The following is a 23,452-nucleotide window of genomic DNA, read 5'->3' as shown; positions in this document are numbered from 1 at the left end:
CCCAAGTCCTTCTCTGCAGGGCTGCTCTCTACCCATTCGTCCCCTAGCTTGTATTGACAGTGGGAATAGCCCCAGACTAGGCTCAGGACCTTGCACTCAGGCTTGTTAAATCTCAAGAGGCTCATCCTTCAGGTATGCATTGTGAAGCCCTCAATGGAAATAAAAGAGAGAGGCAGAAGAGAGTTAGGAAGTTAGAACAGGACAAGCACAGAACAGATGCAAGCCTGGAAGATGAGAAGGGTCAAATGTGCAGTAGAACAGGACATTATGTACACTCCAAAATATTTGCATGCAGGTGAGCTCCCCTTGGTTGTAAGAATGTGATGATCAAGATTTATGTCGCTGGTTTCTGTTTTCCATGCTCAGAGTGAGGAAAGGAGCTGTAGCACTGTGACCAGCAATTGGCTCTCTGGATGTTCAGAGCATTATGAACAGAAGTTATTTACTAAAGCAGCTTTCTCACAGCACTGTGACACTGCCATTCCTACTTAAAAATAACCTGAGCAGGGAAATGAAAGGCAGCAGGGGACAGAAACTTTTATGACCTTCTGAAGTGGCTGAGAATGAGTTTAAAACTAAAGCAATGCTTACCTTGCCTTTGCTAATTTGTGCTTCCCCAGCGGTTTGCCCTTTAAGTGACTCGTTCTTTCAACTGGCAATGTTGCACTTCAGCACTGTCAGGAAGTGGGTTGCACCATAAAGGATGCATCATGGACAGGCTGGACAGATGGGCAGAGTCCAACATGATGGCATTTCACAAGTCCAAGTGTTGGGTGCTGCACTTTGGCCACAACAACCCGGGGCAGTGCTACAGGCTGGGGACAGAGTGGTTGGAGAGAAGCCAGGCAGAAAGGAACCTGGGGGTAGTGGTTGACAGCAGCTGAACATGAGCCAGGAGTGTGCCCAGGTGGCCAAGAAGGCCAATGGCATCCTAGCCTGGATCAAAAATAGTGTGGCCATCAGGATCAGGGAAGTCATTGTGCCCTGTGCTCAGCACTGGATAGGTCACACCCTGAGTCCTGCGTCCAGTCCTGGGCTCCTCAATTTAAGAAGGACATTGAGACACTTGAACTGTCCATAGAAGGGCAATGAGGCTGGGGAGGGGTCTGGAGCACAGCCCTGTGAGGAGAGGCTGAGGGAGCTGGGAGTGTTTAGCTTGGAGAAGAGGAGGCTCAGGGGTGACCTTCTTGCTCTCTACAACTACCTGAAGGGAGGTTGTAGCCAGGTGGGGGTTGGTCTATTCTTCCAGGCAACCAGCACCAGAACAAGAGGACACAGTCTCATGCTGTGCCAGGGCAGGTTTAGGCTTGAGGTCAGGAGAAAGTTCTTCCCAGAAAGAGTAATTTGCCATTGGGATGCGCTGCCTAGGGAGGTGGTGGAGTCACTGTCCCTGGAGGTGTTCAAGAGGGGGTTGGACGTGGCACTTGAAGCCATGGTTTAGTTGTCAAGAGGTGCTGAGTGATAGGTTGGAGTTGATGATCTCTGAGGTCTTTTCCAACCTTATTGATTCTATGTTTCTATGATTCTCTGATGTGTGTCTGGTGTTTTCTAGGCTTGTCCTACCTCTGGATCTTCAACAACAGCACCTTGCACGTTCAGGAGGACAGCCGCCGCTTTGTCTCACAGGAGACAGGGAACCTGTACATTGCCAAAGTAGAGCCATCCGATGTGGGCAACTACACCTGTGTGGTCACCAACCCCAAAGCAGAGCAAACTGTCTGGGGCCCACCAACTCCCCTCACTCTCCGCAGGGATGGTAAGTTCCCCGGGGGAGCTTGGCTGAAAGCACGCGGCACGATGTTGACCGCTCCGCCTCCAGTGACTGCAAACGGCCTCACGGAGGTTAAAGGCTCCCAGTACAAATGTGTGCAGTGGGACACGGCCCCACTTTTTCTGCTGGGCTGAGATGTGAGCTGTCAGGATATGGAGCAGTGAGCTAAAGACATGCAAAGCAAGCAGGGCTCAATAGCATTGAAAAATGGCAAGAGAATGTCAAACGGGACGTTAATATTTTTCATCTCGTGGATCCCTGTGTGGAGGCTTAAATCTGGCAGAGCTCTCTAAATTTATAATGTAGGTAGAGCTCAAACACCAAATCCAGAGAGCTGTTTCAAGCCTGAGTCATCGAGGTGAGAAACTCACCCCCACATATACAAACATCTTTCTGGCAACACTTCTAATTAAATGCTCAGAGTGAGGAAAATATACCTGGGACATCTTCACCCAGAGTTTGTTTTGTAAGTTTGCTCACCTGCATTTCAATATACCTGTAGTGTTTGCCAAGCAGTGGCAGCAATCAGTAACAGAAGTCACTCCAGAGTTATGCTCCTAGGATAAATAAAACTCCACTGTCCAGTACAGAATGATATTTCCACTGTGAAGCTGGGCTGCTCTATGACATATTTAATTGGATCACCCAAAACAAACTCACAGTTGCACAGCTCAGAAGTTAAGAATTTGGGACTGTGAGAGTGTAAACACTTCAGATCTTTTCTATATTTTCTTCCTTCTCCTCACTCTATTCTTTTTTTGTCCCCTCAAACTTGTTTTCTCAACCTCTTTATCATCTCTGGATCAAGCCCTAAACGAGCAGCCTCTAAGGCAACGGTGGAAATGGTGTGTGGAATATTAGCCAGATCCCTGTTAAATATCAAGCAAGAATCAGTTAAATTTCGGTGTAGGATCTGTCCCAAGCTGATAAGAAATGATCTGCAGTTTATCAGATGTTCAGCCAGATTTTCAAAAGCAGCCATGACATCTCATTAAAGCAGCTTTTCTCAAGCCTGGAGCTCACTCTTGGAGGCTTTAAAGATGTTTCCAGTGGTTTACAAGTAACTTTGGACCCAGAGTTCAATGATTCTCTCTTGCACCCAGGATCTTGGGATCATTTTGTTGGGAAGAAACCTTTCAGATTCAAGGCCAGCCATTAACCCAGCACTACCAGGTCACCACTAAACCTTGCCCCGCAGCACCACATCTACATAGCAGACACAATCCCTTCAGTGCTCCAAGAAGCCACCACTCAGTGAAGTGAGCAGTGCTAAAACCATTGCTCAACAGGAGATCTGAACCCTAAACCATCTCTAAAACCTTAATTATATCTAAAACCATATCAACACAGCAGACACAATCCATTCAGTACTCCAAGAAGCCACCACTCAGTGAAGTGAGCAGTGCAAAACCCATTGCTCAACAAGAGATCTGAACCCTAAACCATCTCTAAAACCTTAATTACATCTAAAACCATATCAACACAGCAGACACAATCCATTCAGTACTCCAAGAAGCCACCACTCAGTGAAGTGAGCAGTGCAAAACCCATTGCTCAACAAGAGATCTGAACCCTAAACCATCTCTAAAACCTTAATTATATCTAAAATCACATCAACACAGCAGACACAATCCATTCAGTACTCCAAGAAGCCACCACTCAGTGAAGTGAGCAGTGCTAAAACCATTGCTCAACAAGAGATCTGAACCCTAAACCATCTCTAAAACCTTAATTATATCTAAAACCATATCAACACAGCAGACACAATCCATTCAGTACTCCAAGAAGCCACCACTCAGTGAAGTGAGCAGTGCAAAACCCATTGCTCAACAAGAGATCTGAACCCTAAACCATCTCTAAAACCTTAATTATATCTAAAACCATATCAACACAGCAGACACAATCCATTCAGTACTCCAAGAAGCCACCACTCAGTGAAGTGAGCAGTGCTAAAACCATTGCTCAACAAGAGATCTGAACCCTAAATTATCTCTGCAACCTCAGGGCACAAATGTAACACCCTTGCAGAACTTAAAGCCAAGCCCTTCAGCTCTCAAATGCATACAACTCAGACATCTCATCTCAGGTTGAATTCCCCCCCAGCAGACTAAACCTGCTCCATAGACATCACATTTTGCCTGCCACAGATGGAAGGCGAGGTTCTGCAATTCTTAATGCCAGCCTTTCTTTTACACTGGAACTCTGTTGTACTGGACAGGTGTGAGGCTCAAGTGGAGTGCTAGCTGTTTTGATGTTCAACAGGTGTGATGGGGGAGTATGAGCCCAAGATTGAAGTTCGTTTGCCAGAAGCGACTTACGCAGTGAAGGGCTCCTCCGTCAAACTGGAATGCTTTGCCCTTGGGAAGTAAGATTTCTGCTCTTCTGTTCAAATGGGGGTTCTGCACTGCTCTGCAGTGAGAAACAGAGGTTCTCTCTAATTTGCTCAGTAGATTTGTTCATGTGGTTAGTTGGTTTTGTTTGCTTTGGGTTTGTTTGTTTTGTTTTGCCTTACTTTGTTTTGCTTTGCTGTGCTTTTGTTTTGTTTTGCTTCCTTTTGCCTTCTTTTGTTTTGTTTGCCTAGAATGTGAACTTGTGCAGCTGACTTGTTCTAACCTTGCCTTGGTTTGATTGCTCCTCTGCAATGTGCTCCTAAGCAAATGAGAAAGAAAATCCTATCATGACTGAAGTTCACTTGGTTGCAGTTTGAAGGAGAGGAGGAAGGTTAGGAAGGACAGGGGAAAACCAGGCAAAGCTGTATTACAGAATCCCAGCATGGTGGGGGTTGGAAGGGACCTCTGGAGGTCATCTAGTCTAACCCCACTGCTAAAGCAGGGTGACCCACAGCAGCTTGTCCAGGATCACAATTTCCAGGTGGGTTTGGAATCTCTCCAGAGAAAGAGATTCCACAACCTCTCTGGGTAGCTGCCTGGTGTTTTCCTTGTGTTCAGTTAGAACTTCCTGGATTCTATTGCCCCTTGTCCTGCCACTGGGCACCACTGAAATGAGTGTGGCCCCATCCTCTTGCTGCCACCCTTTAGCTCCTGATGAGAATTGAGAAGATCCCCTTCTCAATCTGTTCTTCTCCAGGTTAAACAGCGCCAGATCTCTCAGCCTTTCCTCATCAAAGAGATGCTCCAATGCCATAATCATCCACTGGAGCACTCTCTTGAATTGGGGAGCTCAGAACTGGACCCAGCTTACCAGATGTGGCCTCACTAGGGCAGAGCAGGGTGGGGGAAAGAACCTCCCTTAGCTTGCCGACAACACTCTTCTTAATGCACCCCAGAATACCTTGAAAGTAGCATTAACCCTGAGATGAGACCTGACTTCAAGTTGCAGCTTCCAGTGTAACTGAGCATCCACATCCAATCTGCATCAAACCAGGAGTGTTTCTGTGTGATAACAAGACTTAAGCTGAGCTTCCAGAGCACATAGACTCTCTAGAACGAAGTTAAGATTCAAGTGGTTCTCACACCCTCTTCTCTGCTTGGGAGTCCTGGGAAGTGCCAAACATAGCCCTTCCACCTGGAAATCTCCAACTCTTTTAGCTTTGCAGTAGCCTATGTATTTCCTGTGTTGCTTGCAGTGTTGCATGCACTTCCAGAATTACAGAATCATAGAGTTATTAGAGTTAGAAGGGACCTCCAGGATCATCTAGTTCCAACCCCCCTGCCATGGGCATGGACTCCTCACACTACAGCAGGTTGTTCACAGCCACATCCAGCCTGGCTGCAAAAACCTCCAGAGATGAGGCTTCCACCACCTCCCTGGGCAACCTGTGCCAGTCTCTCACTGCCCTCATGGGGAAAAACTTCTTCCTAACATCCAATATGAATCTCTCCATTTCTACTTTTGCTCTATTTCCCCTACTCCCATCACTCCCTGACACCCTCAAAAGTCCCTCCCCAGCTTTCTTGTAGCCCCCTTCAGATACTGGAAGGCCACAATTAGGTCTCCTCAGAGCCTTTCCAGACTGAACAACCCCAACTCCCTCAGTCTGTCCTCATAGCAGAGCAGCTCCAGCCCTCTGCTCATCCTCATGGCCCTTCTCTGGACACCTTCCAGCACCTCCAGATCCTTCCTGTAATAGAGGCTCCAGAACTGGACACAGTACTCTAGGTGGGGTCTCACCAGAGCATAGTAGAGGGGGAGAATCACCTCCCTCGACCTGCTGGCTGTGCTTCTCTTGCTGCAGCCCAGGATGTGATTGGCTTTCTGGGAAGCCTCAGAGTATCCAAACAGCAAGGGCTGCTCTGCATTCAAAGAGCAGATGGTTAACTGATTAAGTGTAACCAGCCAACAAAACCTAGTCCTCCCAGTGAGCATCCACTGTTCCCTGCAAAAGCTGAAATAACCTTAGATAAAGCTAAAATAACCTTAGATTGTTGACCTCTATTTAGTTTAAGTTTCTTTTGACAATCTGTTTTAAGGCTGTAAGCTTTTAAACTGTTTAGAGCTTTCCCAGAGGTTAAAAGCCTGACTCACAGACAACACAAATTAATCAAATGTTCCTCTGGAACCTATGCTAGGAAGAAAAAGAAAACAACAACAACAACAACAAAAAGACAAATAAAAAGTTAATAGGATAGGAAATGGCCTTCCATTTTAGATTAAATTTTTATATAAACTAATCTTAGGGCTAATTTTTATTTAAAGGTGAAGGAGATTCCTCCAGAGTCATAATCAAAGGTGTGTGCAATTGGTTTTAGCCCCAAACAAGGACCAGGCTGATTTTTTTCTTTCTTTTCCAAACACTATTGAGCTGCTTCTCTTTAAATACCTCCTTAATTGTGTGTGAGTCAGTGCAGGCTTTACATTTCAAGTTGTCATTTCATATTTCCATCTGTTGCATGGGAAGCGTTTAACAGTGGCACACTGGCTGCAGAAAAGCATCTCACAAATTAAAGGTTAGATGCAAAACTAGGGCTGCCTTGCTGAAAGGGTGAAGGTGGGTCATGGTAACTTGGCACATGGGTTTGGCCATTTGAAGAACAGGGAGGTGGTGGAGTCACCGTCCCTGGAGGTGTTCAAGAGGAGATTGGACGTGGCACTTGGTGCCATGGTCTAGACATGAGGTCTGTGGAGACAGGTTGGACTCGATGATTCTCGAGGTCTCTTCCAACCTTGGTGATACTATGATCCTGTGAACAACTTCAGGAGGGCAAAAAAGAAGGTGGACTGAAAGGTCTTATTGATAATAAAATCCTTCAGTGAGCATAAGACTTTCTATTCTGTGCTTAGAAAGTGGCATGGCTGAGAGGGTTAATGCAGCTTTAATAGATGTTTTATTATTGTTATCGTAGAATCATAGAATTGTTAGAGTTGGAAGGGACCCCAAAGATCATCTAGTTCCAATCCCCCTACCATGGGCTGGGACACCTCACACTACAGCAGGTTCCTCACAACCACATCCAGCCTGGCTGCACAAACTTCCAGGGATGAGGCTTCCACCACCACCCTGGGCACCTCCCTTATCTCTCTGGAGATAAACCTCAGTTTAAGAAGGACATCGAGACACTTGAACTGTCCAGAGAAGGGCAACAAGGCTGGGGAGAGGCCTTGAGCACAGCCCTGTGAGGAGAGGCTGAGCGAGCTGGGATTGTTTAGCCTGGAGAAGAGGAGGCTCAGGGGTGACCTCATTGCCCTCTACAACTACCTGAAGGGAGGTTGTAGCCAGGTGGGGGTTGGTCTCTTCTCCCAGGCAACCAGCACCAGAACAAGAGGACACAGTCTCAAGCTGTGGCAGGGGAGGTTTAGGCTGGATGTTAGGAAGAAGTTCTACACAGAGAGAGTGATTGCCCATTGGAAAGGGCTGCCCGGGGAGGTGGTGGAGTTCACCATCACTGGAGGTGTTCAGGAGGAGACTTGATAGGGTACTTGGTTGCATGGTTTAGTTGATTAGGTGGTGTTGGATGATAGGTTGGACATGATGATCTTGAAGGTGTCTTCCAACCTGGTTTATTCTATTCTATTGTATTCTATTCACTTTTCACTAACACATCAAGTGGGAGGAAAAAGCTTTATTTCAGAGCTGGCATTTGTGTGTGAATAAAGCAAAGTAGAAACAGATTGCAGGTGAAATACTCTTAACTCATTAGATAAGGCCAGCTTTCTAAAGGCATGTAGGTGATTAGTGGTATTGTTCAAAGCTTGAAGTTTCCTACCTCCAGCTGCTGCCCATTGTAGTCTGGCACACACAAATGCAGCAACGTGGCCATCTGCACCTTTGGATGCTTAAATTCCACTAAAACTCTAGCCCCTGCTATTGTCTGTTTGTGTTAAAATCAATTCTGCCCAACATTTGTTGAGCTATACCTCTGATCCGCCACAAGCACTAATGGTGATTATCTCTCTTGGATTTCAAAACTGCTTTCCCATTATCCATAATTTTCTATATTCATACTGTTAGTCCAGTGGCTCAGACAATGCTGGCAGCTGCTACTACCTCTGCGCTATGAATAACAGAAATCTTTCACATCTAAGGCAGATTAGAGGCAGCCTGCTGGGGTTTTGGGCTCCAGAAGTCCTAAATGAAAGTACTTCTCGCAGTATTTAGAGAAATAGCATCCCTTTGCTGTATGGAACAGCAAATCATACCCATTGGACTCTGCTCAGAATGCAGTTCAACATTTAGAATGCGAGTACAAGAGGCCACGCTTGTGGCTGAGTTTTAAGACACTTTTTTTTCTGACCTGGGGGAACTCAAAGCAACCTAAGAAGTCCTCCCTTGGCCAGGCTGTGGGGCAGCCAGGGGTTGGTGTATTCCACATAGCTCTGTTGCTAAGTTGAGAGCTGGGGCTGTTCAGTCTGGAGAAAAGAAGGCTTCAGGGAGACCTCACAGCAGCCTTCCAATACCTGAAGGGGGCTACAAGAAAACTGGGAGGGGATTTTTCACAAGGGCTTGTAGTGACAGGATGAGAAAGAATGGATTGAAGCTTGAAGAGGTTAAGTTTAAACTGGATATTAAGAAGTAATTCTTTACAATGAGGGTGCTGAGACACTGGAAGATGTTGTTCAGGGATGTCATAGATGCTCCCTCCCTGGAGTTGTTCATAGCCAGTTTGGATGAGGCCATGGGGGTTGGTCTCTTCTCCCAGGCAACCAGCACCAGAACAAGAGGACACAGTCTCAAGCTGTGCCAGGGGAGGTTTAGGCTGGATGGTAGGAAGAAGTTCTTCCCAGAAAGAGAGATTGGCCATTGGAATGTGCTGCCCAGGGAGGTAGTGGAGTCACCATCCCTGGAGGTGTTTAAGAGGAGACTGGACGAGGCAGTTAGAACCATGGTTTAGTTGATTAGATGGTGCTGGGTGATAGGTTGGGCCTGAAGATCTCGAAGGTCTTTTCCAACCTGGTTCATTCTATTCTACTCCTATTCTATTCTATTCTATTCTATGCTATTCTAGTCTAGTCTAGTCTAGTCTAGTCTAGTCTAGTCTAGTCTATCCTGGGCTAGGTCCCTGCCCATGGCAGGGGGTTGGAACTAGATGTTGTTTAAGGTGTCTTCCAACCCAAACCATTCTATGATTCCATCATTTTAGATGAAAATATCACAACTGATTCTCATAAATGGTCTCCCAGACCAAATTCTTTTCTTCTGCACCTTACTACTTAATTCCTAAAAGCAGGAAAACTGAAATCTGCACTAGTAGCCTGCCTATTGCAAACACTGCATCCTGTGGCAGTTGAACACAGGAGATGAGGCTTTGTGTTCTGCACTAATATTCATTATGCTGACAGTATTTAATGCTATGCCAGTATTAAAAGTCCTGGTTTGGATCAAGCTGTATTAATCATGCCATACATCTAAATTATTGTTCACCAGGTCTTTGAGAGGACTGAGCACTGTGAAAGAGCTATGCTCAGCTGAGTTACTGTGCTGCTTTCTCCAGATTTCCTCCAAATTAACTTTTTTCCTTTTCTTTCTTCCTTTTTTTTTCTTTCTTCCTTTTTGTCTTGCTTTTTTCCTTCTTCTTCCTTTGTTCTTTTTTTTTCTTCTTCCTTTTTTTCTCTTCCTTTTCTATTTTTCATCTTCCTTTTTGTCTTTTTTTCTTCTTCCTTTTTTCTTCCTTTTTTCCTCTTTTTCTTCTTCCCTTTTTCCTCTTTTTCTTCTTCCCTTTTTCATCCTTTTCTTCTTCCCTTTTTCATCCTTTTCTTCTTCCCTCTTTCTTCTTTTTCTTCTTCCTCTTTTCCTCTTTTTCTTCTTTCCTTTTTAATGTTTTTCTTCTTCCCTTTTTCATCCTTTTCTTCTTCCCTCTTTCTTCTTTTTCCCTCTTTTTCTTTTTCCCTTTTTCACCTTTTTCTTCTTCCCTCTTTCTTCTATTTCTTCTTCCTTTTATCCTCTTTTTCTTCTTCCTTTTTCCCTCTTTTTCTTCTTCCTTCATTCTTCTTTTTCTTCTTCCTTTTTTATTTTTTCTTCCTCCTTTTTTATTTTTTTCTTCCCTTTTTTTCCTTAATTTCATGGTTGGTTTTTTTTTCCTTTCTCTTTTTTTCTTTTTTCTTCCTTTTTCTTCCTTCCTTTTTCCTGTTGTTTATTTTCCTTAATTTCTTTTCTCTTTTTATTTTCTTTCCTCTTTTTTTTTTTTTTTTAATCCTTTTGCACAAATAAGGATGAAAATAAGCAAAGCACTTTCCCTGTCTGGTGCACACATTCATTAAACTGTGTCTGTGTTTTACATTCTTCTTCATTCTCTTCTCAAAGATAGGGAAATAATCTGTTTGGGAACCCTGCAGATGGGCCCCTGCCAGCTGAGGTTGTAAAGAGCATATGTGAATAATATAAACCAGGATTTCTTTCAACCCAGAATAATCATATTAAATTTTTTTCATAGGAAGCCCTGAAATGTTCCAGTAAATGCATTCAGGGAAGGGTTTTTCTAGAGGCTGTTAGTATAAGGAGATAATCACATGGCTACAAGGGGCTTCCAAATAACCATCTTTACTCAATTTACAGGAGAACAGTAGGCTTCACGTCTTCATTAGTTTGCTATTCTAGTTTATTTACAAGGAGGTTATGTAGGAGTCTGTAAAAGGATTAATTATGTTATTCTAAAACCACGTATATATGAAGGCTTTCTGCCACCACAAGGGAAATTCGCTGCTTTCAGCGTTCCTTCTTGAAAAGCTAATGCCTTAGGGTTTCTTCTTTAAGGGGTGAGCAAGCAGCTCTGAAAGATCCTCTCTTACAGCAGTTAAGGTGAGTGGCTTTTGAGCGCAGGAGAATGAGGCACAACAGCAGGTTCCAGAGAACTTTGCCGCCGTTTCCCAAGTCATACATCAGGGTGGTTAGAAGCTTGAGCGCTTTAACTATGATGCCCCTTGAATCCTAAATCTTCAGCAGTTGATGCGGACATGATAGCACCTTTCAAGCCTCGGCTTTGTCTGATTTGTATAACTAGCCACGGGCTTCATTACCAAAGCTGTAGATTTACTTTTATTGTGAAGTGCCCTCAGATGCATAGGACGAAAGCTGAGGCAGGGATGCAATGCATCATCTGGCTGCTGAGGCTCTGCCGCAGAAAGGTGGAAGCTTCATCTTGGTGCTGGCTGTAATGCCGCAGACAAATTAATTTCATGTTCAGTGTGACAAGGCTTGTCACCAACCCAAAAATATTTTTCCAGTGCCTTTTCTTTCTCAGTTAGTAACTTATGGTTTTGTGATTCAGCTGTGCCTGGATGGTTGAAAATAAATTACATTAATACTCCTTGATGCTCTGAAGTTTTCAAATAAACTCTGGATTTATGTACAAAGACACTCTCATATTTATGCACCATTTTCTTCTTTACTCAGGTGAAAGCAAGGCTTTGTCTGTGAGGGGTAATAAATTTGAGAAGGGTACTCATTGGTTCTTTATATATTCAGAAACAGTTTTTAGGCCACAGCAGTTCCCTATTTTAACCTTTTTACGCGTCCAGAGAAGGGCAACAAAGTTGGGGAGGGGTATGGAACACAAGCCCTATAAGGAGAGGCTGAAGGAGCTGGGGTTGCTTAACCTGGAGAAGAGGAGACTCAGGGGTGACCTTATTGCTCTCTACAACTACCTGAAGGGAGGTTGTAGACAGGTGGATGTTGGTTTATTCTCCCAGGCAACCAGAACCAGAACAAGAGGACACAGTCTCAGGCTGCACCAGGGGAGGTTTAGGCTGGATGTTAGGAATAAGTTCTATACAGAGAGAGTGATTGCCCATTGGAATGGGCTGCCTGGGGAGGTGGTGGAGTCACCATCACTGGAGGTGTTCAGGAGGAGACTTGATTGGGTGCTTGGTGCCATGGTTTAGTTGATTAGGTGGTGTTGGATTGGTTGATGGGTTGGACGCGATGATCTTGAAGGTCTCTTCCAACCTGGTTAATTCTATGTATTCTATGTAAAGACCCAGCCCAGTTGCAGGATCACCCAAAACCTGCATCAGAAGGCATTAGTAGCAATATTAGATACTGACCTTCAATAGACTATGATTATTCAACACAGTCCTATAAAAGCACACAGGACTATCTCTATTAAACTAGGTTTCATATATATTTACCTAGACCTAAAGGACAGTTTCACTTCTGAAAGCATCAACTTGTCAAATAAATAATTCCTTATAAAAAGAACCTTCATAAAAGTAAATTTTTAGGCTTTATATATATTTACCTGGGGTTTATATGCATTTACTGGGCTTTATATGTATTTCCTATGCTTTATGTAAACTGGGCTCTCTATATATTTATTTACCTAGGCCTAAAGGACAGTTTCACTTCTGAAAGCATCAACTTGTCAGATAAATAATTCCTTATAAAAAGAAACTTCATAAAAGTAAATTTTTAGGCTTTCTATATATTTACCTAGGCTTTATATGGATTTACTAGGTTTTATATGAACTAGGCTCTCTCTCTATATATATTTACCTAGACCTAAAGGACAGTTTCACTTCTGAAAGCATCAATTTGTCAGATAAATAACTCCTTATAAAAAAGAAACTTCATAAAAGTAAATTTTTACATTTAATTTCATAGAGGTTTGTTTTGTGGTGTTTTATGTAGCCTGTAGGAAGAGTCACTGTTAAGGGCTGCTGGTTATAAAAATATAAACATCAGAAGAGGGTGAAAGCAGCCCCAAACCCCCTGCCTTCTGCAAAATGCAGTGACTGAAGATGCTGGAAAGCCTGTGACAATGGTCAGCAAATTCAGTGAAGAAATGCAAATCTTCTCCAGCTGCTCTGGCAGGGGGTTTGGACTAGATGATCTTGGGAGGTGCCTTCCAGCCCCTGAAATTCTGTGGTTCTGTGAAATTCTGTGAGTGTGTGACAGCAAAGGTCCTTCCCGGGGCTGATGGCACATGGCTGAGCTCGGTTTAACCTACAGTCAGGCTGATGTGGAGCTGCCGTCCTGATAAATGAATTCCCTCTGCTGATCAAACTAGGTCACTCGGTGCAAGGCTCCCCTGGCATGAGAACAAAGTGCTGTTAACTATTTATTGCAATTAGGAGTTTAAATGCAGTGAAGCTGATGAACCAAACACTGAAGGGTTTATGCCATCCCTCTCCAGTTACCGTCAGAGGGAGGGAGTGTCAAACGTCCTTGTGTTTGGCCAAAAATGAGGTAAACTTGCCTTGAAACATCCCCAAAGATGCCATTAGAAGTACAGTGGTGTGGGAACAGAAAATAGGACACTGTCTTCAGCTCACACCTTGGTAAACTTGACTTGCCAAGCTGACAGAAGGGGCCTGCTTCCACAGAGCCCTGCCTCTGGCCTTGGTGTCAGTGCTGACCTCCCTTACTCATGAACAGTCAGCACCAAGAGGAAACAAACGGCTGATAGATTAGGAGATATTTCACTGAAGGATTTTCAGATAGCAGAGCATGAAGGAAAGCATCTAATTGTTGTTTTGCTTCTCCTGTACGGTTGTTAGCTTCCTTTAATCTCTTTGAAACAAGAAAACAATCCAGAAGAGATGCCTTTAAGTAGTTCAATGCTTCTGGCAGTGAATGCACTGCATGCTTCTGCTATAGGGTAGCTTTTTACTCCCTGTTTAATAGCATGGTGCTTCAAAAGCCAGCCCTGCTCTCCTTTGTGCCATCAACAGTTTGCATCCGTCTACAGCAGGACTGCAAAACACCCTGGCTGCTTTCCTGGCGAGAGCCCAGCAATGGGGGAACAGAGCTGTGCTGCACTAGAGCTGCACTTCCTTAAAATAACTGAAAATCACAGAATCATTTGGGTTGAAAAAGACCTCTAAGACCCTTGAGTCAACCCAACACCACTGCGGCCATTAAACCATGTCCTGAAGCACCACATCTACACACTTCCTGAACACCTGCAAGGATGGTGACTTCACCACCTCCCTGGGAAGCCTATTCCAATGTCTGGCCACTCTTTCAGTAAAGAAGTGCTTCTTAACATCCAACCCAAATGCAAACTTGAGGCCATTTCCTCTTGTCCTATCACTTGCCAGGTGGGAGAAGATACCAAGCCCCCACCTTGCAGCCTCCTTTCAGATAGTTGTAGAGAGCAACGAAGTCTCCTCGCAACGTCTTTTCTCCAGGCTTAAACAAGCCCAGTTCCTCCAGCTGCTTCTCACAAGACTTTCTGTCCAGAAACTTCATGAACTTTGTTGCCTGTACATGAATTATATCATGCAAGTTTGGTGGAGGAGTTGGTAGCCTTTAACAGACCATGAGAAATAAAAAGAGAAACCCTTTAAAGTTCTTAATAAAGAATAATATCAAGGAAGTTTGCATCTGAAATATGTTGTAGCTTCATGGTGAAGCTGTAAATTATCCTGTACTGAATCTATTTGGTGATTTATATAATCATAGACTGGTTTGGGTTGGAAGGGACCTTCAAAGGTCATCTAGTCCAAAGCCCTTTGCAGTCAGCAGGGACATCTGTGACTAGAGCAGGTTGCTCAGAGCCCCAGGTATCTTGGCCTGGAATGGTTCAGGGATGGGGTCCTGTCACATTTCTGGGTAACCTAGGCCAGTGTCTCATCATCCTCACAGCAAAAAAAAAAATTCTCCTCATTTTATTTTTGAAGTAAATCTGTTAACACCTGCCCAGATGTTCAATCCATGTCCATGCTGAGCACTTCCACTTCTCCTAGGTCCTGGTTCTTTTGGCTTCGAGTGAACAGAGAGAGTGATTTGCCATTGGAATATGCTGCCCAGGGAGGTGGTGGAGTCACTGTCCCTCAGGGTCTTCAAGAAGAGACTGGATGAGGCATTTAGTGCCATGGTCTGGTTGATTGGATAGGGCTGGGTGATAGGTTGGACTGGATGATCTTGGAGGTCTCTTCCAACTTGGTTGATTCTATGATTTTATGATTCTATGAACTGGCAAATGTCATAGAATCATGGAATCACTTCAATTGGAAAAGACCTTTAATATTGTCAGGTCCAACCATTACCTAACTCCATCAAGTCTGGTGCTAAATAACCACAAAGTGCAGAAATCTGGCCTAAATTTACCTGTGCTAGGTAATTCATCCATTCCGTATTTGTGACCTGATTCCCTTGGTCAATAAACAAGGATTTGAACCAGAGACCTAAATAATTTAAGGCAAGAGCTGTTACAACCCCTGCTAAAAAGGAATAAATATTTGTAAGGCAGTGCTGCAGGCTAGAGGCCTTGAGGACTGGCAGACAAGGGCAATGTGCACTTCTAATTTCCATCCAAGTTGTATTTTCAAGTTCAGTACCAAGGATTTGCTGCTGATCTTACTTCTGCCGGCAAAGAAGTCAGCATTTAGCCAAAGCCTCTGTACAAAGCTGTTCCAAACATCTCTTCTGCTTAGAAAAAGCAGCTTACTTGTGTTTGCAGAAACAGAAAGCAACTGTGAAATCCAAGGCTATTAATATTTCAAAGTGTTTTGGTGACATAATAGATCAGGAGAGTGAGGCTTGTATGGTTTGTGCTCTTGCCAGGAATCCAAGAAGTATTTTTAGCTGCCTTCACACTTGACTATTGCTTTTTGTTTGTTGTTGCATGGAATACATTGATCCAAATCTAAATTAAAGTGATAGGGAGCTACAAGAACATGAAACAAGAAATATTCTCTTTAGTCACTATCTCCTTTCAGCCTCAATGTCTCCTGCTTTCCACTCCTTTGTTCAGCTGCCTGTCTGCCCTCCTCTACACTGGCTCTCCTTCTTTTTATACCTAGATTTAGTGGTATTTTTAAGTACTTTGAATTCTTGTCCAATGCCTTCTATTTTGAGATGCAAAAATACCTCCAATGCTCCAGGGAATTTGTTTGCTGTGAAAACCAGTTGCCAATCCAATGCTCCTATGCTGTCTCTTTGGATTTCCAAAGTGCTTCCTTCAATGTCACAGTGTTTAGAAGAAGATTTGAGCCCTAAGTAAGTGCTTTGGTGGGGAAAATCCAAACTGGCTTAAGAAGCAATCAGAGAATCAACTGAGGGCCTCATCCCACTTCTGAACTGGTGCCTCTAAATAAATTGGACAGGTTATAGAACCTCAGTCATGGGCCTCTGTGTGTTGTGCTTAGAAACAGAGATGATTTCTGCTTTTAAGAGTTCTGTGGAAGGATTTCATGTTACCTTTTTCTTCTGCTATAACAAATGCTCTCTTTTTTTTCTCTGATGCAACGTGATTATTCAGTCCTGTCCCTAGTATTAGCTGGAAGAGGTCTGATGGAAGCTCCTTGCCAAAGAAAATTGAAGCCAACAAAACCCAAGGAGTTCTCGAGATCCCAGATATCCAGCAAGAAGATGAAGGCTCTTATGAGTGCATTGCAGGAAACATTCGAGGTAGAAACACTGCAAGAGGTCAATTATTTGTCTATGGTAAGGAAATCAGTTAATCTCTTCATTTATTTCTCTTTGCAGGGCATGGTGGGGTTCAGATGTAGTTTGTAGATGAAGTCTATTAGCCCCTTACCAGAGATATGAAATATAGTTCAGGTTAAGCTGGTTAAAAAATGATGGGAGGGCTGCAGTGACCTTCACTGGATTCCATCCTCAGCAAATAAAGATATTTTGCATTAAAACTCAGATTGAAAATGTGGGCTGTGCCGTGATGAAGTTGTAAAGGTTAATGTGAGGCAGAAAGAAATCCCTGGTACATTTACATGAAACATTAAGGGCAGGCAAAAAGATTTACTCTCAACAGCTCACAGCAGCATAAAGCTGTGCTGCCCTAGATGCAGATCAGGGAAGGATTCATGAGGTTTTGGTTCATGTGAGTGGAAGATTATTTCACCTCCTATTCCAGCTGAACTCTATTGCTCCATAAGCAGATGAGGGTGAAGCAGGGGAAACTCATTCCACTGCCTCCCTCTCCTGCCTCCTTGTCAGAACATGAAGAATGATATTTCAGTGAGACTGTTCCCCTTTTGCTTTTTCCTTTCTCACATGCATGGATTTCTTGTGATCCAAGTCACACATGAGGGTCAGCCAAGGTGAATTGTGTGCTCTTTAGTCTCATTGCTAATAACCAGGGAAAGCAACATATTTTGACATGGGTAAGAGGGGAGACCTTTCCTTTACCTCATAAATCTCTCAAAATAGAAGGAAACCACCCCAAAAAAAGAACAGCAAATAGAAGAGTGGGAAATATATTATGGAAAGCTAGACAGAGCCTCCAGTTAAAGAATCTTAGAATCATTTTGGTTGGAATGGACCTTTATGATGATCAGGTCATCACAAAGCCATGTCCCTCAGCATCACATCTTTGTGGATTTTAAACACCTTCAGGGGTGGGGACTCCACCACTGCCCTGGGCAGCCCCTTTCATGGCTTCCCAATCCTTTCCATGAAGAATTTTTCTCCTAGTATCTAAGGTAAATCTTCTCTGGTGCAGCTTGAGGCTGTTTCCTCTTGTCCTGCACCCTGCTACATGGGAGAAGAGACTAACCCCCACCTGACTCCAGTCTTCTTTCAGGGGCTTTTAGAGAACCAGGCTTTCCCTGAGCATCCTTTTCTCCAGGCTTAACAACCCCAGTTCCCTCAGCACAAGCACTAGACCCTTCATTGCTCTTCTTTGGACATGCTCCAGCACCAAATGTCCTTTGTGTAGTGGGAAACCCAAAGCTGAATCCAGTGTTTGAGTTGTGGCCTCACCAGTGCTGAGTACAGGAGGAGAATCTCAGGATCACAGGCTCACAGGATGTCAGGGGTTGGAAGGGACCCAAAGAGATCATCCAGTCCAACCCCCCTGCCAAAGCAGGACCATACAATCCAGCTCAGGTCACAGAGGGACACATCCAGATGGGCCTTGAAAGTCTCCAGAGAAGGAGACTCCACAACCTCCCAGGGCAGCCTGCTCCAGTGCCCTGTGACCCTCACAGTAAAGAAGTTCTCCCTTGTGCTGAGGTGGGACCTCCTGTGCTGCAGCTTACATCCATTGCTCCTTGTCCTATCCCAGGGAGCAAGTCAGCAGAGCCTGTCCCCTCCCTCCTGACCCCCAGCCCTCAGAGATTTATAAACATTTAGTAAATCCCCTCTGAGTCTTCTCTTCTCCAGACTAAAAAGCCCCAGCCACTTCTCTGGTCCTGCTGACCCTGCTACTGCTGATCCAAGCCAGGCTGCTACTGGCTTTTTTTGGCCACCTGGGCAGATGCTGGCTCATGTTTAGCTGACAATCAACCAATAACCCCAAGTCCTTTGCCATCAGGTATCTTTGGAGAGGACCTTGGCACGTATTTTTTTAGAATAGAAGAGAATAGAATAGAATTAACCAGGTTGGAAGAGACCTTCAAGATCATCATGTCCAACCTATCACTCAACACCATCTAATCAACTAAACCATGCAACCAAGCACCCTATCAAGTCTCCTCCTGAACACCTCCAATGATGGTGACTCCACCACCTCCCCAGGCAGCCCATTCCAATGGGCAATCACTCTTTCTGTGTAGAGCTTCTTCCTGACATCCAGCCTAAACCTCCCCTGGCACAGCTTGGGACTGTGTCCTCTTGTTCTGGTGCTGGGTGCCTGGGAGAAGAGACCAACTCCCACCTGGCTACAACCTCCCTTAAGGTAGTTGTAGAGAGCAAGAAGGTCACCCCTGAGTCTCCTATTCTCCAGGCTAAGCAACCCCAGCTCCCTCAGCCTCTCCTCACAGGGCTTGTGTTCCAAACCCCTCACCAACTTTGTTGCTCTTCTCTGGACACGCTCCAGCAAGTCAACCTCCTTCCTAAACTGAGGGGCCCAGAACTGGACACAGTACTCGAGGTGTGGTCTAATCAGTGCAGTATGCAGGGGGAGAATGACCTCCCTGCTCCTGCTGGCCACACTGTTCCTGATGCAGGCCAGGATGCCATTGGCCCTCTTGGCTGCCTGGGCACACTGCAGGCTCATGTTCAGCCTACCATCGACCAGCACCCCCAGGTCCCCCTCTGCCTGGCTGCTCTCTTTCATTATGTGAAGCCAATCTCTTCTCATGAAGAGATGCAGGCCTCGCTGATAAGCTACCAGTCTCCTGCAGCCATGGCTAATATCAAGATAGATATATGCCAGGAATCAGCTGCTGCCTCTTTGAATATTTAATTATTTCTTTGCTTTTAGGGAGTTATTTTTGTTCTCATTGCTGCCTAATTTTTTACAGAACATCAATCAAGCAGTTCCATTAAAATTAAGCTCAGTAGATTACCTGGACATGATTGATAACAGCACAGGCAATTACAAAATAATGATCAGTTAATACAATCTAAAACAATGTGCTTATTAAATGTGCTTTGTAAATTAATTAATAGCTGCTCAGAGTGAAATGTATAAACAGCACTCAAGAAGCTTCTGCACAAGGCCTTTGTTTTTTAATCATATTTAGGAGTGGGCTGGCGTATTAGCTACTTAATTGACTGCCTCTTGCTTAATTTCTGTGCTGTTTTTACTCTGCAGGCAGCTTGTCTCTGGGAAATAAAGTTTCTGTCCTGGACACTGTCTGCTGCTCCATTATAGCTGCCTTCCAATACCTGAAGGGATCCTGCAGGAAGGCTGCACAGGGACTTTTCCTAAGGGTGTCCAGCAATAAGACAAGGGGCAAGGGTTTGAAGCTGAGGCAGAGCAGGGTTAGACCAGATTTTAGGAAGAAGTTCTTCAATATGAGACTCTGGAATAGGCTGCCCAGGGAGGCTGTGGATGGCTCCTCCCTGGAGGCGTTCAAGGCTGGGTTGGATGAGGGCTTGAGCAGCTGAGTCTAGCTGAGAGGAGTCCCTGCTCATGGTGGGAAGGTTTGGGTAGATGCTTCTCCCAGGCAACCAGCACCAGAACAAGAGGACACAGTCTCAAGTTGTGCCAGGGGAGGTTTAGCCTGGAGGTGTTAGGAAGAAGTTCTTGATAGAAAGAGAGATTGGCCATTGGAATGTGCTGCCCAGGGAGGTGGTGGAGTCACCATCACTGGAAGTGTTTAGGAAGAGACTGGATGGGGTGCTTGGTGCCATGGTTTAGTTGATTAGATGGTGTTGGGTGATAGATTGGAGTCGATGATCTCGAAGGTCTCTTCCAACCTGGTCAATTCAATTCAATTCAATTCAATTCAATTCAATTCAATTCAATTCTATTCTATTCTATTCTATTCTATTCTATTCTACTCTATTCTATTCTAGTCTAGTCTAGTCTAGTCTAGTCTATTCTAGTCTATTCTATCTCTAGAGTCTCTTCCAAGCCAAGCCATTCTTTGTATGATACCTGAATCCCATGTATAGGCTCTGAAAACAAATCAGAACGTAACTAGAATCACTTTTAATCACGGTAAGATACATCCCAGATATTTTCCTGCTCTGGAAAGCAGCTTGTGGCATTGCATTAATCTAGTGGTGGACAATTTTGAGGTACTTTGTAGGAGCAGAGTTATGAGCTACCCCCAGGGCTGTGGGGGGTTTAGATGGAGACTCATTCTGCTAGTCTCAAAGGATAGTGATTCTCCTCCTAAAAGTTCAATTATTCTAGGTAAGAACTCAATGTATGTATATGTATATATAGTGATACACACATGGAGACCACAGCATTGTGCTTCAGCAACACAGCCAACAAAAATCTCCCAGGATGTTAAGACAAATAATCCAATTTAGTACCTCACTTGCTTTGATCTGTCTCAGAGTTAGGCGGGTGCTAGTCATTTTCCCTAGATCTTACCTAGAGATGTTTTACAAGGGCTTGTAGTGATAGAACTAGAGGGAATGGCTTTAAGATGTAAGAGGGGAGATTTAGACTGGAGATTAGGAAGAAATTCTTTAGAGTGAGGGTGGGGAGACACTGGGACAGGTTGCCCAGGAAGGTTGTGGCTGCCCCCTCCCTGGAGGTGTTCAAACCCAGGCTGGGTGAGGCCTTGAGCAATCTGGGCTGGGGGCAGGGGGGTTGGGACTAGATGATCTCTAAGGTCCCTTCCAACCCACACCATTCTATGATATTCACCTTTATCTTGACAACTATTCTAAATGTCACACTGCCTCAAGCTGACCCCTGCTCAGCTCAGTCCTTGACTGCTCAGCTGGATGTTTCCAGAGCTTGTAGATGACTCCTGCAAATTCTGCTTGCAGGCAGCAATAATCCTATGTCAATGTGCCACAAGTACTCAGAAAGTGTTACTCTGTTCTGATTCCTTAGTGCAGTATCTGTGTTGCCCACTGCAGAGAACCCATGATCCGAAGCCATGGGCTCAGGGATGTGTGTGAAAAAGAGAAGTAATATTTACAACCCATGGTTTCTGTCAATGATTTTGATGTTTCTGGTTTTTGGGACACAGACTGAAGTACCTTGAGGAGGTTTCTCAGAAAGCAGAGGCTCCTGGCATCTAAATTTCAGGCTCCTTGAAGCCACTGCTTCTGCAAATGTTGGCAATAAAAAGGAGCAATACCTACACAAAATTTTGGGCCCACAAGGTACTTGATCTCTAGCATTTTCTTAAGGGAGTCCTGAAGTTCAGTGTCTGAGAATTGCAGCCCAGAATTCCCTCGCAATATAATAAGAGGATGTTTGACAAATGTTAATTAGCCTTGCTCGGTTCATTAATTAATGGCAGCACACCTCCAGCGAAATAATTCTTCTCCTGCTTAAAATGCTTTGCATATCCTTTACAGCCCTCCCTGAGTGGGATAAAAAAATCCAAAATGCCTTTCTGTCTCTCTATGACAGTTTAGTTTGGGAGTGTAAGGCAAAAGGAAAACCAAGCCCTTCCTACAGCTGGTTAAAAAATGGCCAGCCCCTCATGTCAGAGGTAAGACTCCTGTCACCTTCTTTGCTTACTTTGCTTCTCCTTTTGCTTTTCCTCATGCTTTAGTCATTACATTCATTTCACAGTGCATTGCCTTTCCTCCTTCCCCTCCTTCTTTCCCCCCCCACTCCAGAAACCTAATTAAGGTTAACACAGCAAAATGGAATGGAACAAAACTAGAACTGAGTAGATTCAGATTGGATGTTAGGACTAAGTTCTTCCCCATGAGGGTGGTGAGACACTGGCACAGGTTGCCCAGGGAGATGGTGGAAGCCTCATCCCTAAAGGTTCTGAAGGCCAGGCTGGATGGGGCTGTGAGCAACCTACTGTAGTGTGAGGTGTCCCAGCCCATGGCAGTGGGGTTGGAACTGGCTGATCCTTGAGGTCTCTTCTAACCCTGACAATTCTATGATTCTAATTCACTTGGATTTTAATTCTGCTTCTGCTCTTCATCTGCAGGCTGGATGGACCTTTGGTCTCATGCAGTATGGCCTTTCATATGCTATGTTAATCCTTTGGTTGAATTAATCAGTCAGCTCTGAAAAACCAGTTAATGTCGAAGTGAATACCTTTTTTGGTGTTATGTGGAGGGATAATAGACTAGAGAAAACCATATGAAGTTATAGGGAAAATGAGAAAAAGTGAACACTCTCATTTAAAGGAGAAAGAAAACCAAGTGGAAAGGGTTTGGAGTGCAGGAGGGGAGAGGAAATCAATTTGAGCTCAAAGCCCTAGGAAACCTTGTGTAGGTAGGGCTTTGTCTCTTTCCAGATACTCTAATTGTACTTCTGCACTGGCCAAGCTCTGGCATATCCATCTTCCAATTCTCAGTTGCTGGCAATCTCATGGAGGATGACTTCTGTGGCAGGAGCCTCTGCTGTGTTTGCATTCTGCTTGAGGCCAGGTTTTCCTTTATTTAAGCAACTCTTTTCAGCACGTACTAGGCATAAAATGGCCTGGCTCATCTGTAAGGCATTTTTGTTTGGTTAGGGAAAAACCCCACCCAAACCAACAAAAACCACTGTGATTAATTTTTGTCTATCATCAGCAGACACAGAATAATTTCCCAAACATATGGGGCAAAGGACCACCTGCAGGGTTGTGCAGAACCAGCACTTGTTTGCCCTGGTGATACTGACTTGAAGCAATTAGAAAGGGGGGGTCCAATCTTCCAGATGATTTTCTGCTGGATTAATCCTGAACAGAACCCAACCTGCATGGCAGGAGGCTAGCCAGAATTTACCGGGATTGCAGCTTTGCTGAACTTGATCGTTCTCCCCATTGTCACCTCTTCTACAGCAAGACGATCCCGTTTGTCTCCCTTTGAGGACAGCGATATTTAGAATCTGCCACTCTTCAAGTGCATCGTTTCAATAAGAAAAGAAAGAATAACCCACTCTGCAGACACATTTTCAACCAACGTTTTCACAGCACTTACAGCGCATCGTAAACTGAATACTTCAGGCAGCAAAATGCTGAACGTTATTGCTCAGTGGGTAGTTTGGAGGTGAAAGTACACGGGAGGTGTAATAA

At 44.4% G+C, this 23,452-nt stretch overlaps 1 protein-coding gene across 1 annotated transcript in view; it reads left to right on the top strand.

The window, feature by feature from the left end:
* Nucleotides 1-23,452, top strand: part of LOC104305109 (contactin-6) — a 203,351-nt gene that overhangs the window by 120,480 nt on the left and 59,419 nt on the right. The window contains exons 7-10 of the mRNA XM_009905929.2: nt 1,553-1,756; nt 4,034-4,136; nt 16,369-16,553; nt 21,786-21,922. Of these exons, the coding sequence (XP_009904231.2) occupies nt 1,553-1,756; nt 4,034-4,136; nt 16,369-16,553; nt 21,786-21,922 (629 nt within the window). The remainder of the gene's footprint in view (nt 1-1,552; nt 1,757-4,033; nt 4,137-16,368; nt 16,554-21,785; nt 21,923-23,452) is intronic.

This window comes from Dryobates pubescens, chromosome 1 (assembly GCF_014839835.1).
Source record: "Dryobates pubescens isolate bDryPub1 chromosome 1, bDryPub1.pri, whole genome shotgun sequence".
In the NCBI taxonomy this organism is placed as follows: Eukaryota; Metazoa; Chordata; class Aves; order Piciformes; family Picidae; genus Dryobates; species Dryobates pubescens.
This window is presented reverse-complemented; position numbering and strand designations above follow the sequence as displayed.